The sequence below is a fragment of the Onychostoma macrolepis genome, chromosome 08, assembly GCF_012432095.1.
Source record: "Onychostoma macrolepis isolate SWU-2019 chromosome 08, ASM1243209v1, whole genome shotgun sequence".
Taxonomy (NCBI): Eukaryota; Metazoa; Chordata; class Actinopteri; order Cypriniformes; family Cyprinidae; genus Onychostoma; species Onychostoma macrolepis.
The window spans coordinates 23,341,159-23,359,950 of NC_081162.1; the positions used below are offsets into that span (position 1 = coordinate 23,341,159).

Sequence of the window (18,792 nt, forward strand, 5' to 3'; positions counted from 1 at the left end):
CACTAAGAAAAATGAAAACGGAAACTCAAAACATCTCTGTTGCATAATGATAATGGTGTTTGGGGCAAAATGTGCTCGTCTCTAAAAGCAAAAACTATGAATAGTAAGCTCTTTTCTTAAGTGAATCTCATAAATTATTTCAAGAATATGTCTTGATCATATTTCATCCCAAAGTTAAAAGGAAGACAAATTATATTTTAAATTATATTTCCTCAATCACAACTGGGAAATTTTTTTTCCAAATGAATGCATAATGGTAGTGATAATTTGTGACAAAATGTGTCTTGCAAACAACTGTCACAACGCAAAAAATAATAATAAAAAATAAAGATAATATAATAATAATAATAATAATAATAATAATAATAATTTGAATATAATAATATAATAAAATATTATTTTATAATATAAAATAATTGTCCTAAAATTCAGCTGCTTTATTTTCTTTTGATTTCAGGGTGTAATGTGACCTGGACATGACTCTGTGTGTGATTCAGTCTCTTATCTTTATGATTACATTAAGTGTGTAATGCCTACTGTGTGAGATCAGACGTAGCGAGACTCAGGTGTTGGTGCCTCAGACGATCACCTACCTCCTGCACCAGCGGCTGCTGGAACAAAGGAATCAAAGGGTTCGTCCTCGGGATATCAATGTGAATCTATGAAGAGACACACACACACACACACACACACACACAGGTGTATACAGGTAAGCTCAAATACACATCCACACAAACACAAACCTGTTACCGAATCAGCGTGTCAGGAACACAGGTGACCGGGGAAAAAATAAGAGATTAAATCAATATAGCACAAGAGCACTAAATTGAGTTACATGTGCCTTTTCCCTTCCAGTAAATGGAGGAAACCCATCAGGGCCCAAACTGCACACGCTATCGATCTGGTTTCGTAACAAGCTACACACAAAACCTGCATGAATTCACTTGGAAAGCTGACAGCGCAGCATCCGCCCGCACATACAGGTGGCGACCCTTCTGTTTCATCCGGTTCTCTCTTATTTTCTTCCCTCTCTCTATTTCTACTTCCATCATATGTTTGACGAAATGACTTTGTAGTAATGCAGGTCACTCGAAGGCCACCGAAGTGCGGTTCGCTCATATTCACCGCCATTCCTCGCCCTCTCAGACTGTGACCACACTAAAAGGTCATTTAGTGTTTCTGCCCAGACAGCCAGGGGCCAGTCCAACGGTTCTGTACGACCATATAAATCCTTTTAAAGGTCTGTGTCCGATTTGTATTGCAGTAGATGAAATGAGGGGCTGGGAGCCAGCAAGCCCTGAGGAACCGGACAAGAGAGCAGAGAAGGCAGCGCATAGCAATCGACTACCAGTCCTGCACCATTAACCGGAGTTTTACAGCCCATAAGAATATTGATCCCAGCCCCCTTCTTCCACATTAATAACACGCAGGACAAAATCTGGGTGTATTATTACTATAGCTTTCTAGAAGCAGGTGTAACCTTGAGTGACTCACTGCAGAGATGATGACGTTCCTCAATGGATTGGCGTATGGTGTAGCCTAGTGGTTAAAAGGGTGGTTCACCCAAAAATCATCCTTAAAAATTTTTTTTTTTAAAGTATCAAAGAAAAGTTGCAAAAGTCTTGTGCACTACGAGTCTTCTGAGGTCATACGTGTGTGTGAGGAGCAGACTGAAATTTACAACACTATTCACTGATAATCTCTGCAAATGTATCACTGACTCACTTGAACTAGAATCGGATTAGTTCCATTCGTGAAAGAATCATCCTCTAAGATGAAATCTATGCAAGTGTTATACATAAGGCCCCTGGGCTTGTAGGTTTAAAGGATGTCAGTTCGAAACTCACAAGGATTCATTTGTGAATTATAACCATTGTTCCTCTGAGTAAAACACTTAACCCCAGGTTGCTCCAGTGGGATTGTTCCTAATGGACTGAAGCGTCTGCTAAATCACAAATCGGAAGTAATTAGCAGCAGATGTGTGACAATCTCAACTACTGTTTAAAAGATTTTTTCTTCTATAATGAAATTAATTTTCATTTAGCAAGGATGCATTAAATTGAATAAAAGTGACATTTATAATGTTACAAAAGATTTCTATTTCAAATAAATGCTCTTCTTTCTCACTTTCTACTATTCAAAGAATCAAAAAAGTACCACAAAAATATCAAGCAGCACAACTGTTTTCAACATTGATAATAAGAAATATTTCTTGAGCAGCAAATCAGCATATTATAATGATTTCTGAATGATCATGTGACACTAAAGATTGTAATAATGTCTGCTGAAAATTCAGCTTTGCGTCACAGGAATAAATTACATTTTTAAATATATTCAAATAGAAAAGGGTTGTTATAAACTAAAATAATATATCACAGTATTTTTGACCAATTAAATGTAGCCTTGGTGAGCATAAGATTTTTCCCAAATCAATCAGTCGGTCTTAAAAAAAGCCTGTCATTGTCATTTACTGTCATTGTTCACAAAACTCAAATCAGATGTGTTTTGAGGGATGTATGAACACTAAATGCAGCCCTTTAATAGCAAAATGGACAGATATTCAACAAATAATATTTGGAATTTAAAAAAAATAATATCTGTAATCTTGCTTCCAATCTTCTGTAAGTTTATGAGATCCTTTTCCACTGAAACGCGTTATCTGGTTTCATGCCATTACAGACAACAGGTTTGCATATTATAATGTTTTCCAACTAACTCAACCTGGATTTAAACAAATATTCTGGGTTGCTTTCAACAATGTCTATGGATGGCATGCGTGACTTGCTGTCCATTAGAACAGACAATGCATCTCCTGTTTACATGCTGTCTGTAATAACTGACACCATGATATGGTGACACTAGATATAATAATGTACACAACAAACTCCAAAATGTTTCAGCAAAATATTTCCTAAAACATCCTTGCCTAACATTAAGATCTCAAAACAAAACATTTACATCATTGAATACTTTGAACATTTAAACGTTTTTCAAAGAACTGTAATGAAACACAGTTAAATATTTACTCCTGGAAATTGTGTAGAATCAGAATCAGGTTCAGAAAGGAAGTGGTCAATTTTAGCCAACTCTTCCCCTTTTTTGAGAACATACTCAGAAGCAGACTGGGTTGAGTTTTACCTGTCTGTATGTGTCTCTGTGATTCTCATCTGTTCTGGAGTGGTAATACTGCTCGATAAAGCCAAAATACTCCTCCCTCTTCCTCTGGAGAACCAGATCCCTTCGTTCTCTATTGGCTGGAAGATAGCCCTGAGAGAAAGCACACGGAAAGAAGAAAATGCAAATTTAATAGCGTTCAGAAAAGAGCTGCTGTACACCCACTTTTTCCATGTCTTCCAAGTGTATCTTGCCCTGTAACCAAAATATAAATAATGCAAACTAAAAGATATTAAAAATAGCATTATGTAAATTCAGTTCAATACTGTAGACCCATGAAAGAAAATGTTGTATATATAAAAAAAGCTTTTAATCTTTTTTCTTTTTCTTTTTTTTATATCTACAGATTGGATTATTTCAATGAGACAACCTTCTTTATCATGCCGAAGTCAGATGTTTAGCGAATGCTTTTCAGAATACGATCTGACTGATTTTATGCAACTGGCTTTTTTTTGTGCTGCTCATACAAATGGCACTTTTCAAAAGGCTTCTTATAAAAGAAGCAAATCAGACAAGTTGCATTTCATTTAAGTTCTTAGCAAATGCTTTCCTTCCAAAGTGCCTTAATGAAAAATAAAGTTCATAAAGTGCATTATCATTTAGATGCTAGGGTGGTTCAGAGGTGTCCGGATGGTTTTTTAAAGCATTGCTAGGCAGTTGCTAAGGTGTTCTGGGTAATTGCTTACTGCTTATGCTTATTTGATCAAGATACAATAAAACATATATAATAATATTGTGAAATATAATTACAATTTAAAAGAACTGCTTTCTAGTTTAATGTATTTTAAAATGTAATTTATTCCTGTGATGTAAAGCTGAATTTTCAGCATTATTACTCCAGTCTTCAGTGTCACATAATTCTTCAGAAAGCATTCTTATATGCTGATTTGCTGCTCATTTCGCATTATTGTCAATGTTGAATACAGTTTCACTGCTTAATATTTTTGTGAAAACCGTGATTATGTATTTTAGGATTCTTTGATGAATAGAAAGTTCAGAAGAACTTTTGTAACAATGTATCTTGAAATCTTTAGTTAAAAAAAAAAAATTGTCATTATGATCACTTTTGATTCATTTATTGAACTGTAGCATTGGGTTTCTACTTCAATCACGTCTATGGGTTTTTTGCCCATTATATTGCCAATTAGGGCAAAACTTTGCCTGTTATATTGTCCACCGAGAAAACTTTGTAATTCAGATTGTATAGAGTAATTGCTTCAATAATAGTATAGAATGAATAATGGTATGAGCAATAATAATAGTGATGCTTGCCTTAGCAAACACCATTCACTAAGAAACACACTTGAAAATACAGAACACAAGCCTCTGATCTCTAAGTCAAGAAAAAAAAAAAAATCCACAACTCTGGGAGAAACTTCTAATCATGTAGCTACTAAACTAACACACAGATAGGATGCAATTGTGCTAGTACATACTTACTAGCAACAGATGATTCCCTAAAGAGCAGACAACAAGTGCAGGCTATTTGTAGAGCAGACGTGGAGGCGTGGAACTGTCAGTTAGATCGTTGTCATGACTCTCCATCATGTTTCAGAAAATGGTGTTTTTAAAAGTGCCTTCCCCTCCCATTGTTTCTCAACTCTTGTTTTAATGAGCACACAGAGAGTTGCAGAGCGCTTGAACACATAAATGATAACGTACGTTCAGAATCCGACTCGATGCAGCTCACGTCTGTTGCTTCAGGCGAATAATAAGTGCACAAACTCCGCTCGTTTGGATTCGCCCCATCATCGGCCCTTCAAAACTTTAATAACGGCTATTAAATTCCATGCTGAAAATCGAAATGATCTTAAAACGGCTTTCCAATGCAATTCAGAGAAGGTCTTGGCGAGGTTTGTGTGCTGCAAATCCAGGATCGAAGTTGGAAACCTTTAGATTTGGTGCCATAACACAAACGTGATGTGAACCAACAAAAACAAAATGCAACTGTTGCTCTTTACAATCACAATTTGAATTTGAAAAGCAGAGACAAAATGTTTTTTGTTTTGTTTTTTGGAACATTAGCATTCGCCTACCTCGGTAATTTTATACATATGGAATTATTCCGTTTAATCCCCCAAGCAACAATGCATGAAGCAGTAAAAGCTTGGGTCGGGGTGGGGATTTGCTTGTACAGCTTAGCCCAGAGGTGTGTGTTATTGACTGTGTAAGTATGCGCCAGAAACGCAAATGAGGCTTGTAAAGCATTCTCCGAACATCCGCACACATACAGCCACAACACAGAGGCCCGCTCTACCCCTCCGATGATGGCAGTCACAATTCTGCTGACATTAAGTGCTCAGCAAAACCAATACGGCAAAGCAAATCAATAACGCACATTAAACTGAAAGTGGCGTGCAAGTTTTATAACCTCTGAAAAGCATAGAAAATGACTGTGCACCCTATGCAGAACTAAACTGCTTGCAGGTATGATGCTGTGATGCTGGCTTACGGTAAATTAAAAAAAAAAAAAAAATCCTTGATAAATTATTGTTTATTACGGCATTTTTGTATTATTCATTCAGTTGAATATACATTTGGTTGCACTTCAAATAAGTAATTTCAAGAAGTAGTTCAAAACATATTTAACAAACTTAACACAATTAATTTATTTTCCTGAAAAAAACAGATTTATTATTAAGATAAAACAATTAGAAGGCATTGAAACCATGGCCTAGTGGGTCGTGGAACAACATGAGCTCAAATACACCTCACAACATATTTCAGTCCTTTTCTTCCCTCTCTTTCACATATTTTCTTGTCATCTCTCTGCTGTTTGTTTAAATAACATGCCAAAATGGACATGAAATAAACAGTAGTGGTAAATACTTACCGATAAGAGTCTCCAGGTGACTGGCCGAACTTCACGAGGGATTCCCGACCAACTATGCTTCCGTAACTCCTCTGTATGAACAAAACAAAGGGCAAAGTTAATCCAAAATGACAAATACTTCAGCAGCACAACTGCTGTGTTGTTTCATAGCTACAAAGGTGAACAGAGGTGAACATCATACTGCAATTTGGATGCGAAACTACAATGTAAAAATAAAGCTGCAGGAGCAGAAGGCTGGCATTAAAGTATATATAGACCAATCAGCAGTTAAAAACATGCATTAAGAGTTTGTTCACATGAGGTGATAGAAAATCATGCTTTAAATCAACAGTTGTCGGCCTTCACAGGACCGGTGACACTAACTTATAGCTCAATCAACACAATCAATAAACAATTATTTTTAATTAGCAAACACACTCAGAGTTTTCACAACCATGCCACTGTGAATTATGGTAACTCCAATAAGACAGCGAGCCATAACTGCACATTGATTTTAAAGTAATGGCTGGGAAGTTGACGATTCACAGGTGATGGAGCAATGGCTTGGGATGTCTGCATGATGTCTGGAGAGCACATTTAAGCAAACAGCTTAAAAAGCATCTGTGTCATGGCCTGCTGTCATGTTTTTCCGTAGGGCTCATGTGAACTATGCTAGTTTGAGCTTGGTTTTCCTTATTTCACATGTCTGTAATTATTTTCTTAATCAGTATTTGTTTTCCAGTAAAACATGTAAACATCCTTACAAGAAAATAAATGTACTTGAAAAGGAAAAATTGCATATCAAGATTTTCAGAGAAAATACCCTGAAATAACTTTACATTTCGTATCACACTGGCTGTTTCTTGTTTGAATTATAAATCTCAAATTACGATAGATTTATGCTTAAAACAAGAGAAAACATTTGCCAACGGGTAAGAAAAAGAAACTTAATTCAAGACATCAATCAGGAGTTCAATAATATATATGTTTAATAATATATTATGAATTAGGTTTATATCTTACACAGTTTTGCTTCTCAAATGAATCTTTTTTTTTTATGTTTGACTGGAAAACAAGAAACAAATACCGATTAAGAAAATGATTTTGGCAGTTTATTTTCTTATGTCTCTAAATAAAAATATATTAATTTAACAAAGCTTTAGAGATTTAGGAGCTACTGAATTGAAATAATTTGGACAAATGAAAACAGACAATTAAAATGTCACAAAGAAAAACAATTTCCCAAGAACAATTAGCAATTCCACAATAGAGTATGGCAATTATGTTTTTTTTTTTTAAGTTACAATTTGATTTCTTCAGAAAATGTGTCCTGATATGGGTTTCTATGCAGTTGCTAGGGTATTCTGTGTGGTTGCTAGGCGGTTTCATACCAGCACCAAGCCAAAATAGCCCCAAGGCTCCAATCCCCCAATCCCTTAGAAAAGCAGATGTCTCCTTAACACACAAAGTATCAGTAAACAAATCAGGACGAGTTACATGCTAAAGTGCGAGTGATCGTAATTATGATTCCTGCCTTTGCAATAACCACTAAAAAAAGAAATAAAAGTCTATTGTATTGTACTTTCGAGTCTTACAATAAAGAGCAAAGATAATTGTTGTCATAACAACCAGATGAATCATAGTGAGTTTTAACCATTCTCTCTGTCTGTTCCTTTTATTTTTTTTAATCGAATGGAGCTTTTCAACTCCACCGCTCTCAAATGACTTATTTTGTCATTGTTATGAAGTAAACATTACAATGCAGGTGGATGCCATTAGACAGATATCATCGATCTGTCCAAGTGCTGAAGTCTAAACCACTTTTTAAGGATTGTTTTTGCGAACTCCCACCAAGCCCTCTGGGTCATCGTGATCAGCGAATGTAAAAACCGCTTTTCACAACGTCTATGAAAACTTAAAGACTTGCTGAGAAACATCTGGCGAGATCGCTCCTGGGTCATTTTTGAGTTAGAACAAACACGAAACCAATATCCAAGCGCTCCTAAAATACTAATGGCATTGGACACCTGCCAACTGTCATATGATAGCAGAATGATGAAAGATCTCAGAAGCTATTATGAACTCAGAATACTGTGCAGGGAAGCCCCTCCAACTATATCACAAGCACATTTTTCATAAGGCGCTGTGAAAGAAGTGCATACGCATTATTTTCCCCTCCAATGACTGATGGTTCTCATTCCCCCGTGATTTCAGTCTGTCGCTCAGAAAGCTCAGAGCCTGCAGAGGCTGAAACTTAGTTATGAAGCAAAGAAGAGTGAGTCTCTTTGATAGCATCATTATAGCATAAGCGGCACAAATGAGCGCAGGCACACACAGAACTTGTTTTTGTTCCACCAGCTCGCAGGTGCACTTGAAGAGACGATTGGTTGGAGAACGTGGAGAGAACAGAAGGGCCTCTCAGCGTGAACTCAGGAAGACTAGGATAACATCATGGACGGTTTTCATCCATTCTGCCATCCCACACTGTCTCACCTGGCAAAGAGATTCAGCTAGAGGCGGAAAAGCAGGCGAGAGAATGAGGTGTGAACACATGTGAGGGTTTTACGGCTTTCTGTTTTGAGATGGTCCCTGATGGATGGGCTTTAATATCTTAGACAAATAACCCACAAGTGGCCACTTTTATAATCCCGCTGAAAACAGAACTTATCCCTTGTTTTTCTTTTAATGCTTGCACAAATCTCTAATTGTTTGTTTTAAAGCTTACCCAAGTCTGTGTTGGGACTGGCAAGTAGCTGCTTGAATTTATCCAATCGAGTCTTCTCTCTCACCGTCATGGGTGGAGCTCCTGAGGCATTTTGGTCCGAAATGCGGGCAACCAATGGAATGATGGGCCGCACAGGAAGTGACTGCTGTTTTTGCAGAGTATTGCGAGCTAAACAGGAAAAAAATGTTTAAAAAAATATAAGCATTAATATTAAAATATATTTTATAAAAATCTTTAAATAATTATAAATAACATTATATATGATTATATGTTAATATATATTTTTGAATTAAGGTACTATTAAATAATTAAAAAATATATATTATTTAACATATAGATATATATCCTCCTGATTACCAGCTATGGAGTTTTGTCCTCTGTGGAGGACATTATATTTTAGCGATTTCTCTGAAATGTTACGTCACAGTTTTAAGTCTGGATGTCCTGTACAGAGCACATTCAGGGATTTCCAGAGCTTTTTTTTCTTCTTTTTTTAAATATTTTCATAGATACCAAATAATTGAATGTTTCACCATGACCACTCCCTCTCCTTGGTCTTTAAAAATGGCTGACATTAATTTAGTGATCAAGTGTAACACCCTTATGGAAATATAATAATATTTTGTAATTATCATTTAAATCTGACTAATTTTATATTTTAATTAATAAATCAACATCTCAGGAAAATGTTATGGGGTTTCAAATCAAAATATGACCTTCTGTTATGAAACAGGACATCTATTTCATACGTGTCCACTGTAGAGGACACCATGACTTAAAGCATGTTTATTACACATTTTGGGAGACACAACAAATGAATAGAGAAAAAATTATATATGAATATTCCTATTAAATATTATATATTATTATGAAAATCTTGCTAATTATTACTCCCATTATTGCACTTATTTGTTAATTCTATGTTGTAAAAAACAGGACTTTTTAAAGTCCCAATGTCCTCTACAGAGGACATAGCATAACATGAATAAAATATCATTTTTCAAAAATTTTATTTTTCACATTTTTTGTTATGCTCTAAACAATGTAGTGACATGACAAAATACTAAATCCACAAAATATTGTTTTCCCCCCTGGTAGTCAGGATATACATACGTGTGTGTGTGTGTGTGTGTGTGTGTGTGTGTGAGAGACCCTGGACCACAAGACAAGTCTTAAAGTGCCCCTATGGATTTTTGAAAATTACCTTTCATGCAGTGTGTAATGAAAACATCCTGCAAAGTTTTAAATCTGAAAATGCACTGTGTATAAAGTTATTGTCTCTCAAAAAAGAGAGTTGACTCTGAATCATTGAAATGAGTCGTTTTTAAAACGAATCCCAAGCCATTTCATGTTGATGTAACATTAGCATATTGCCCGCCCACTTGTTGGTCTTTTGGCATTGGTCAGAATGAAATGCAAATTCATTCTTTGCCACTAGGTGCCCTTTTGGAGCGGTAAAAATAGCGGTGTCCCCAGTAACGCTGTACACAAAACCGCACTGTGCTCACAAACGCTACTTTATCAGGCATTACAGGCAAGATGAAATAAAAATGAGACCAATCGGGACCAATCACTGCAGATTAGCGTCACGCGAAGGAGGGGTTTGGTAAAATGAATCATTGAACAAATCATTTGAGAGTCGTTGCGCAAGTAAGGTAAAAGTAAATGCATATTATTAGACAATGAAAGTGTTTTCTGACCTTGCATGCATGTCAACCGGTTGTTGGGGACTCCCAAAACCAAAATATGAACCTTTCATAACCCATAATGGGGGCACTTTAAGTAGCACAGGTATATTTGTAGCAATAGGCAAAAATACATTGTATGTATCATTAGGGTATTAAGTAAAGATCATGTTCCATGAAGACGTTTTGTAAATTTCCTACCTTAAATATATCAAAACTTAATTTTTGATTAGTAATATGCATTGCTAAGAACTTCATATGGACAGCTTTAAAGCTGATTTTCTCAATATTTTGATTGTTTTGCACCCTTGGATTCCAGATTTTCAAATAGTTGTATCTTGGCCAAATACCGTCCTATCCTAACAAATCATCCCTTTATGACTGGTTTTGTGGTCCAGAGTCACATACATACATACACACATACATGCACACATACAATATTATATATAGGTATTTTAGTCAAATAGACAAATGACACTTTGTCTCATTCATGAAACTTTGTCTCATTCATGAAACATGAGCAAGGCAAATTTTCAATAGATACTTCCAACCAAACTTTTAAGATAAGGGTTGGAAATACAAGTAACATTTTGGGCATGTCTAACCTTTAAAGAAAGCTAACTTGGTGCAGTCTCTGAATGGATGGCCAAAAACTAATTTATACAACCATATAAGCCATGTAACAAACAGTAATTAGGTAATGGCAGGACTTTTTAGATTAAAGGTAGGTGGAAAAAACCCACATCTGATTGATGACTTTATATCTTCTTACAAGCTTAAAAACAACAGCTACCAGCATACCTGCATTAACATTCAGCTGGGCATCGCTGCTGGACTTTACCACCCTGCCATTGGCTGGACCGCTTTCTATATCCAGTCGAACTTGATTGGGGTTTGTTCTGATTGGTTCCTGCCTGTCCAGTGAGTGGGGCAGTGGCTCTGTGTCTTCTGGGGTTTTGATAATTTTGAGGCAGGGTGTTTGAGGCATGGATCGTGATTGGACAGGTGAAGATGAGGGCTGTTTAAAACTAAACATATCGTCATCCTCTTCATCATCAATGTCCCATGCATCATTGGTGCTCCGAGCAAATTCATAGAAAGTGGAAGGTTTTTTGGATTTGGTGTTCACATTGCTAGCCTTTGGAGCATCTTTTAATCTGTAGGGAAACAAATAAAGAGGTTTCTGAAAATGGCAATACTGCATACGATCTATAACATGGTTACAGTTAGAAAGGATAATGCAAGACAAATAAAAATAAATAAATAAATAAATAAAAAGTTGCAAAAGGTTTATGCAAATCTCGCACTCAAACATGTTCAGATGGATTTGGACCACAACTGAAAGGCAGAAAATATGAATGAAGAGAGTAAAGGCACAAATAACTGAAAAAACAAATGGCTGATTTGCACGCAGACAGTTGACAGCTAGCAGCAGCACTTACGGACGGTGTCTGCGTGGGTCCAGAGGAGGGTGCTGTGCTCCATATACTGGCTGTAAGCTAAGAGAAAGAAAATCTGATGTGTGCTTTGACTTTGAGAATCAAAGAGTCATCGATTAAATAATAAGAAACTACTTACAAGCACTAGGACAAAAAAACTACAGTAGAACAAATAAATAAGAAATACTAAATAAAGTAATCAAAAGTATCAAAACACTGCATATTTTTCACTGAGTATCTAATATATATTTCTCCTTTAATTCACAAAAGTGATTTAGTCAAGAGCAGTGAGAGATTTTCTCTTTTGTTTTTTTTCCAGCTATTTGCTTTCACTTAAGACTTAGAACTACTGTGTTTACAAGGATACTTGCATAGACGGGCATTTTGACACACACAAGTGTTTGTATTTAACCGGTCAAGGCCTATAAATCGGCCTTAGTACTAAATAAATTGGTCTAACTCTGTTCAATACTCCCGCGCTCTAGGAGCACCGTATTCACATGTGCCCACATCTCAGACAACACACACATACAGCAAAATGAGTTCTCTTTCGCTGCCGATTGCATTTCAACAGCTCTTGTTTTTAAACTGCAATGCTTAAAAACTTGAAAATTCTAAGTTTCCTTGACTGCGTAGCACAGCAACGTCACGTGAGCATGTACGTTAACCACGATAGAGACGATAGTTGAACATTTCTACCGGTCAATCGTGTCTACTGGTATTATCGCCCACCCCTATACTGGGTGGTCCTAATATTTTCAGCCTTATCAAATGATACAGTAACTGATATAAATCTCAATATTTACATATTTACAATCTCATGCTGTTCCAAAACCGCATGACTTTTCCTCTTCTATGGAATAAAAAAGTAAACTTCTAAGGAATATCATGGCCAATTTTCCATATAATGAAAGGCTGACTGAACATCAACCTTTAAAATTAGATAAAAGGCACCATAAAAGTATAACAAAGCTTTAAATCAGAGATGCTATCAAAGCATCTGAGTCACTGAGTCACAAGACAAGGAGGGATAGTGAAACTAAGTTAATGACACAGCTGTGTTCATGACAGAATACGAGCTTAATGCATTCTACATAATATAACCCATGCAACAGTTTCAGATAATACATATACATTACATACACTACCAAAAATTTAATAGTATGTTTTTTTTTTTTCTTTTGGAAAGAAATGCTATTTTTATTCACAAGGATTAAAATAGTAAATAAATAAATAGTGTATGTACATTTTTAAATATATTCAAATCTTAAGCCGATTTTAAATTGTGAAAGTGAAAGTGATGTGACATGTGGCCAAGTATGGTAACCCATACTCGGAATTAGTGCTCTGCATTCAACCCATCCTAAGTGCACACACACACACACACAGCAGTGAACACACACCCGGAGCAGTGGGCAGCCATTTATGCTGCAGCGCCCGGGGAGCAATAATAATATATCACAATTTTACTTCTTTTTTTTAACTGAATTTTTAACTTGTAACTGTGGCTTTGGTAAGCATTAGACCTAGAGACTTATTTTTTTAATATTAAAAAAATCTTGCTGATCTAAAACTTTTGAACATTAGTTAGAGTTAAGTTAAGGGTTAAGAGTGGTGTAGATATTTAATGAAACAGACCACAAATCACAGCAGTCAAACAGAAATGGAAGGTTAAGTTCACTGTAAAAAATGGCCGTGAATTTAATGGTAAAAGACTGTAAAAAATGCAACAGGAAAAACCTGGAAAATGGTTAAAGGTGCTGTATGTAGGATTGACACCGAGTGGTTGAACTAGGTATTGCAGTCCAAATTCAAAATATTGGAGACGGTTATTTTCACCCGGCCCCTCCTCCTCAGATTTGACGCACACGCAGGTTGCCAGATTAATGACATCAACAGAAACGAGCGCACATGATGATGAATACAATTAAATACGCTGTGTTTTCCGCCAACTGGCAACCCGCGGTGCTGAAATACAATTGGGTAAACTGGCAGTGGGCGGGTTTCACAAACCATAACAAACACAGTCATTCCGGGCCGGAATACACATTTTCAAAGGAGAATAACTGATTGTAGCATTGTTTTTCAGATAAACAAGTATGTTAACTTAGCATGTTTCTTAAATATCTGCAAACATATTATGGTATTTTTATGCTTTAGTAGAGTCAAAATCCTACATACAGCACCTTTAAAGGTAAATTCCCCTACTATATACGGTAAAAAACTGTATTGGACATTACAGGTAATTTTACGGTAAAAATACCGTGTTTGGAAGTGGAAAAGAAAGTATATTTTACAGTGAATAACCGTAAATTGACATTCCCAGAATTCCCTGCATTACATTTAAAATTTTATGTTTTTTTATTGAAATAACTATATTTCTTCTTAGATTTTTCTTATCAGTTTTGTACATTAGGGTTGTATGTTATGCCTAATGTTGTTAAATGAATGTTTATTGCATTATTTCAGTTTCATGTGTGTTACCATGATGGTGTCTAGTGTTCGTGTGAATGACACTGTGCACCTTCTATATATTTTTATTTATTTATTTTTTTTTTTACAGTGTTAAATACTATGTATTATGAGATACAGAGTGCTAGGTTGTATTTTGGATGTTTGGCAAATAATTGGTCATCTTGGTGTGCTATGCATACATAAGGTGCATACTATGAACAGAATATAATACATACTACAGAAACAGTAAGAATACTATTGCATTATGCTATTCTAAACATAGCCTCTAGAAAAAAGTAACAACCAAATAAAAGTTGCATTAAAATCATTGTGACATCCATAATGCTGCTTAACTGTATACTGCAAATACACTCTGAATATTCAATACATCCCCCGGCCCTAGTCAGAAACCCACAGCGAAAAACAAATATCTGGAGATGCAGTGGTAGTTTAAAACAATTCCAGAGCAGGAGGATAGACCTGCTGGTGCTTAGTGACAGCAAAAAATACATCTCAAATTAAAAGCCAAGCACACTGCTGGGTCCTCCACATTACTAAAACATATAAAAATAAATCTCTAAAATATAAGAGGCTATTGTGAGTTACTGTGCAATATCCTGCATAATGGTGAGACAAGTCCAAACATTGCAATGCTAAGCAGAATTTTTACAGGCAACACAGGGCCATAGGTGTGGTCATATTGTTGAAAGGAAAATTAACAGTATGGTTGTTACAAGGCCCTTTTCTGGTGAAATCAACACAATACTAAAGGCATTATGTGCAAATGGGACCACAGAATAGCTGGCAAAAACACAATGCAGCTGAAATACGGCTCATCAATTTTCATGCGAGCAGAAAATAAAAGGAAAATTACTTCCAGATATGTAAGCAAGCTGCTCGCATTTGCATTAAATATTGGGCTGTGAGCGAGGAGTGTGTTTGAGTATGCGAGCAGTTTGCTGGAGGGCAGCGTTATCTTAAACGTGTGCGGTTCCTTCTGCTATACACACACAGAAGACTTTTCCACACTATAATCTACATACAAAAGCTAACAGAGTGGGAAAACTGTCAATGTAATTAATAATTTCCATTGAGAATTTCATTAACTTGCTATTATAATGAATTAAACAAGTCTATAATTCAGTTATCAACTAACACGAAGACACACTCTGTGAATGAACACCTTTTTTTGTGCCTTTCTACAACTGTAGCTCATGTCATTTTACTAAGATGACACCACAGTTGTCTGGAAGCACCTAGTATCAGTTTTGCATGCTCTGTCCCTTCTGTTAAATGAGATAAACGGTGGGAAAGTGGCCACACCTCTTGTCCACTCATGTTACAGTGGGATCACACCCACTGCGCGTCCTCCAACTGCTGCCGATTTACCTGAACAAGCAACTCAAACAGTCTGGAATCACAACCACACCCAAACAATAACAGCTGCTTCGGCTCCACCTGTTCATCTTTCCCATCACAGAGGGGAATCCCATCCATTTCTAACATCATCTTCATTGTGTTCTGCTCATAATACCACAATTTCTGAAGATACGAGACCATGAAAAATTTAGTAAAATGTATCAAATGTATCAAACATATCAATTTTAAGAGACAAAGGACTGATAAAAAGAGAACTATTTCCAAAAACAGTCAATATATAAGCCATTAAAGTTCAGAAATTAGTAAAATAAATAAATTTTATACAGTTCATTAAAAAAATTACACTAAAGACATTTATAACATATGAAGGACTTCCATTTTAAATAAATGCAGTTCTTTTGAACTTCATCAAGGAATCCTGGGGAAAAAAATCTGTATCATATAAGAAATGTTTCTTGAGCAGCAAATTAGATCTAATTCAAGTTAGATGCCATATTGAGGCTGCAAGAGATAGATTTACAGTCTTTACAATAGCACGCAATATATAAAGGTCATAGATTGTGTAATTTTCACTCACAATTTATAAAACCGCTTTATGGAGATTTGTCTGCTGATTTATTTATTTATTTATTACACATCTTAACTTTAACATATATTAAAATACAATTTTTTTAAATTGAAATAATATTTCACAATATAACCGATTCTACTATATTGAGCACCAAATCAACACAACTACATAATGATTTCTGAAGAATCATGTGACTCATGACTGAAATGGCTGCTGTATTCTAAAAATACAGTTTTAAAATAGGCTAAAATAGAAAACAGTTATTTTAAAGGGATAGCCTAGTTCACTAAAAAATTTAAATTCCGTCATCATTTACTCACCCTCATGTTGTTCCAAACCTGTACGAGTTTCTTTTTTATGTTAAATGGCCCTCATTTAATGTCGATGGTCCCCATTGATTTCCATAGTATTTCTTTCCCTACTATGGAAGTCAATGGGAACTAACAACTAACAAAATTCTTCAAAATATCTTGTTTTGTGTTCAACATAAGAAAGAAACTTATTCAGGTTTGGAACAACATGAGGGTGAGTAAATGATGACAGTATTTTCATTTTTCATTTTCGGGTGAACTATTCTTTTAAAGTGTAATAATAACAGTTCTTAACTGTATTTTGCCTTGGTGAAAAATCTTATTTTTCAGAAACATAAAAGATCTAACTGACACCAAGCTTCTGAATGGTCAAAAATGCCATATGCCAAAAAAAGAAAAAAAGGATACACTTTAAGCATAGTACAGATTGTGTGTTTAAAACTTGCATAAAATAAAAAGTAAAAGAGACTGAACAAGAAAAGAAAAAAAGATCTAAGACTGAAGCCAATGGCAATTTAACTTCTATGTAGATAATACAGAGGTAATATTGAGAAAACAGCAAATGATCTGGAACTACAACGATCTTTAACTACAACTCAGGCTCTCTTAAAAAGAAATGTGTTTATATGTTTTAAAAACTAATAGATAAACACATATAAAACACTTTATTTTTCCAACAAAATGGTTGGAAATCAATATTCCTCCATAAAAAGTAATAAAAAATACCCCTGAAAATTATATTACCTCTTAAAGAAAAAAGTGAATTTCAGTGTCTGCTGTACACCTACAGTAGCAGCACTTCTTCCACACTGACTGCATGAGAGTTCCTCTTTTGCAAGATTATGCAAGGCCTGATATAAAATCTGATCTACAGGAAACTGTCCAGTCATCACAAGCTTGCGTCCGCAGTCAGATGAACTGATTCTGTCAGGGACCATGAAAATCCAAACAATCCGCAATGAAGCACACTCAGCAAACTCTCTCTCCAGACTAAACAAAAGGCCCAGCAAGGACAAACTGGACCAACCTACATGTCTGCTTTAAGAGGTTCAACTACCATTTAATTAAATACGGTTTAGAAAATAACCAAAGCAATGCATGGGCAGGTAGTTGTGCTTCCTTTACAAAAATTACCATGGCAAGCACTAATTAGTACATAGATAGCATTGCATAGTTAGTCCAGTTACTATAACATCATAACAAATTATTATGAAATCATACAGTGTAAGAAGATAATGTTTTTGATTAAAATTGTAGCTAAAACCTAAGTTACCACAATTTTATAGTAGTATCAATTAGGTATTTCGGTGATAACTATGGCTACCATGTTGAACTTTAGTAAGGGTTGATATAAACCAACACTAAATTCGCAACCATATGACCACAAGTGGAGACCACAACAGCAGTTTCATAATATGCACAAATAATCTTAAATTTGATCTTTACAACATGAGCAAAAACGCAACATACGTCCAGAATAGCCATGCTGTCAAAATAGACAGCTGACTATGTTTTGACACACAGCCACGGTGCCTAGTAAACAAAGCAGCTGGTCAGGGTCGATACATTAATATAAAATGACTTCTGAGTATAAAAGAAAACACTTAAACTACTTCAAAAAGGAAATAAATGATTAAACTCACCTCCCGGGAACCTTTGGGTTTCTCCGCCAGAAATGAATCCTGTTGTCGGTGGCCATGGCGAGAGGACGCCCAATTTCACTCTCAAACAGCCATGAAAACGAACCCCACGCCGTCAACCGACATGTGCAGATTTCCAACGGCGAAAACGATGTTATTAGTTGTATTGCCGCATGTGTCTTACTTTGTTTTGATTAGTTACTGCGAGTATTTTGCCAATACGGAATGTGCCTACAGCGGTTCTGGATGGACGTCGCCATCTTGGAGGTGCGTGAGGTCGCGCTGTGATTGGTTGAAATGACGAACAGGTGCATGGGAGCGGACCAATGAGGTTTGAGTTTTATTAGAAGGAGACGCGTGTTTTAGCTTTACTTTGATCTCTACAACACCTACATTCTTTGAACCCGTGTTTACTATAATATACAGAACAATACAGTGTACTGTGGAACATAAAAGTGCAATACAGAAGATAAAGAACAAATATTATTGCATAATTTGAGTAAAAAAATTGTGCATTCCAAAAGTTCCACAAAATCCTGCAACTAAATTTCTAAACCTTAACATCGCCCCTCCTTTGAGGTTTGTTTGTATTTCTCGTTAT

General features: G+C 35.8%; 1 protein-coding gene across 7 annotated transcripts in view; it reads right to left on the minus strand.

The window, feature by feature from the left end:
- The window catches only part of tbc1d22b (TBC1 domain family, member 22B), a 56,048-nt gene extending 37,578 nt beyond the window's left edge, over positions 1–18,470 (minus strand). For 5 of the 7 annotated variants that reach the window (XM_058784898.1, XM_058784897.1, XM_058784902.1 and 2 more), the window contains exons 1-7: positions 18,195–18,470; positions 11,839–11,895; positions 11,198–11,553; positions 8,712–8,879; positions 6,008–6,078; positions 3,139–3,267; positions 594–659 (exon numbers count right to left, since the gene is read on the minus strand). In XM_058784898.1, coding sequence (XP_058640881.1) covers positions 594–659; positions 3,139–3,267; positions 6,008–6,078; positions 8,712–8,879; positions 11,198–11,553; positions 11,839–11,895; positions 18,195–18,250 — 903 coding nt within the window. In that variant the 5' untranslated portion in view covers positions 18,251–18,470. The remainder of the gene's footprint in view (positions 1–593; positions 660–3,138; positions 3,268–6,007; positions 6,079–8,711; positions 8,880–11,197; positions 11,554–11,838; positions 11,896–18,194) is intronic. The other 2 variants (XM_058784900.1, XM_058784899.1) reach the window with 1 other exon arrangement.
- Between the last annotated feature and the right edge of the window lie 322 nt (positions 18,471–18,792).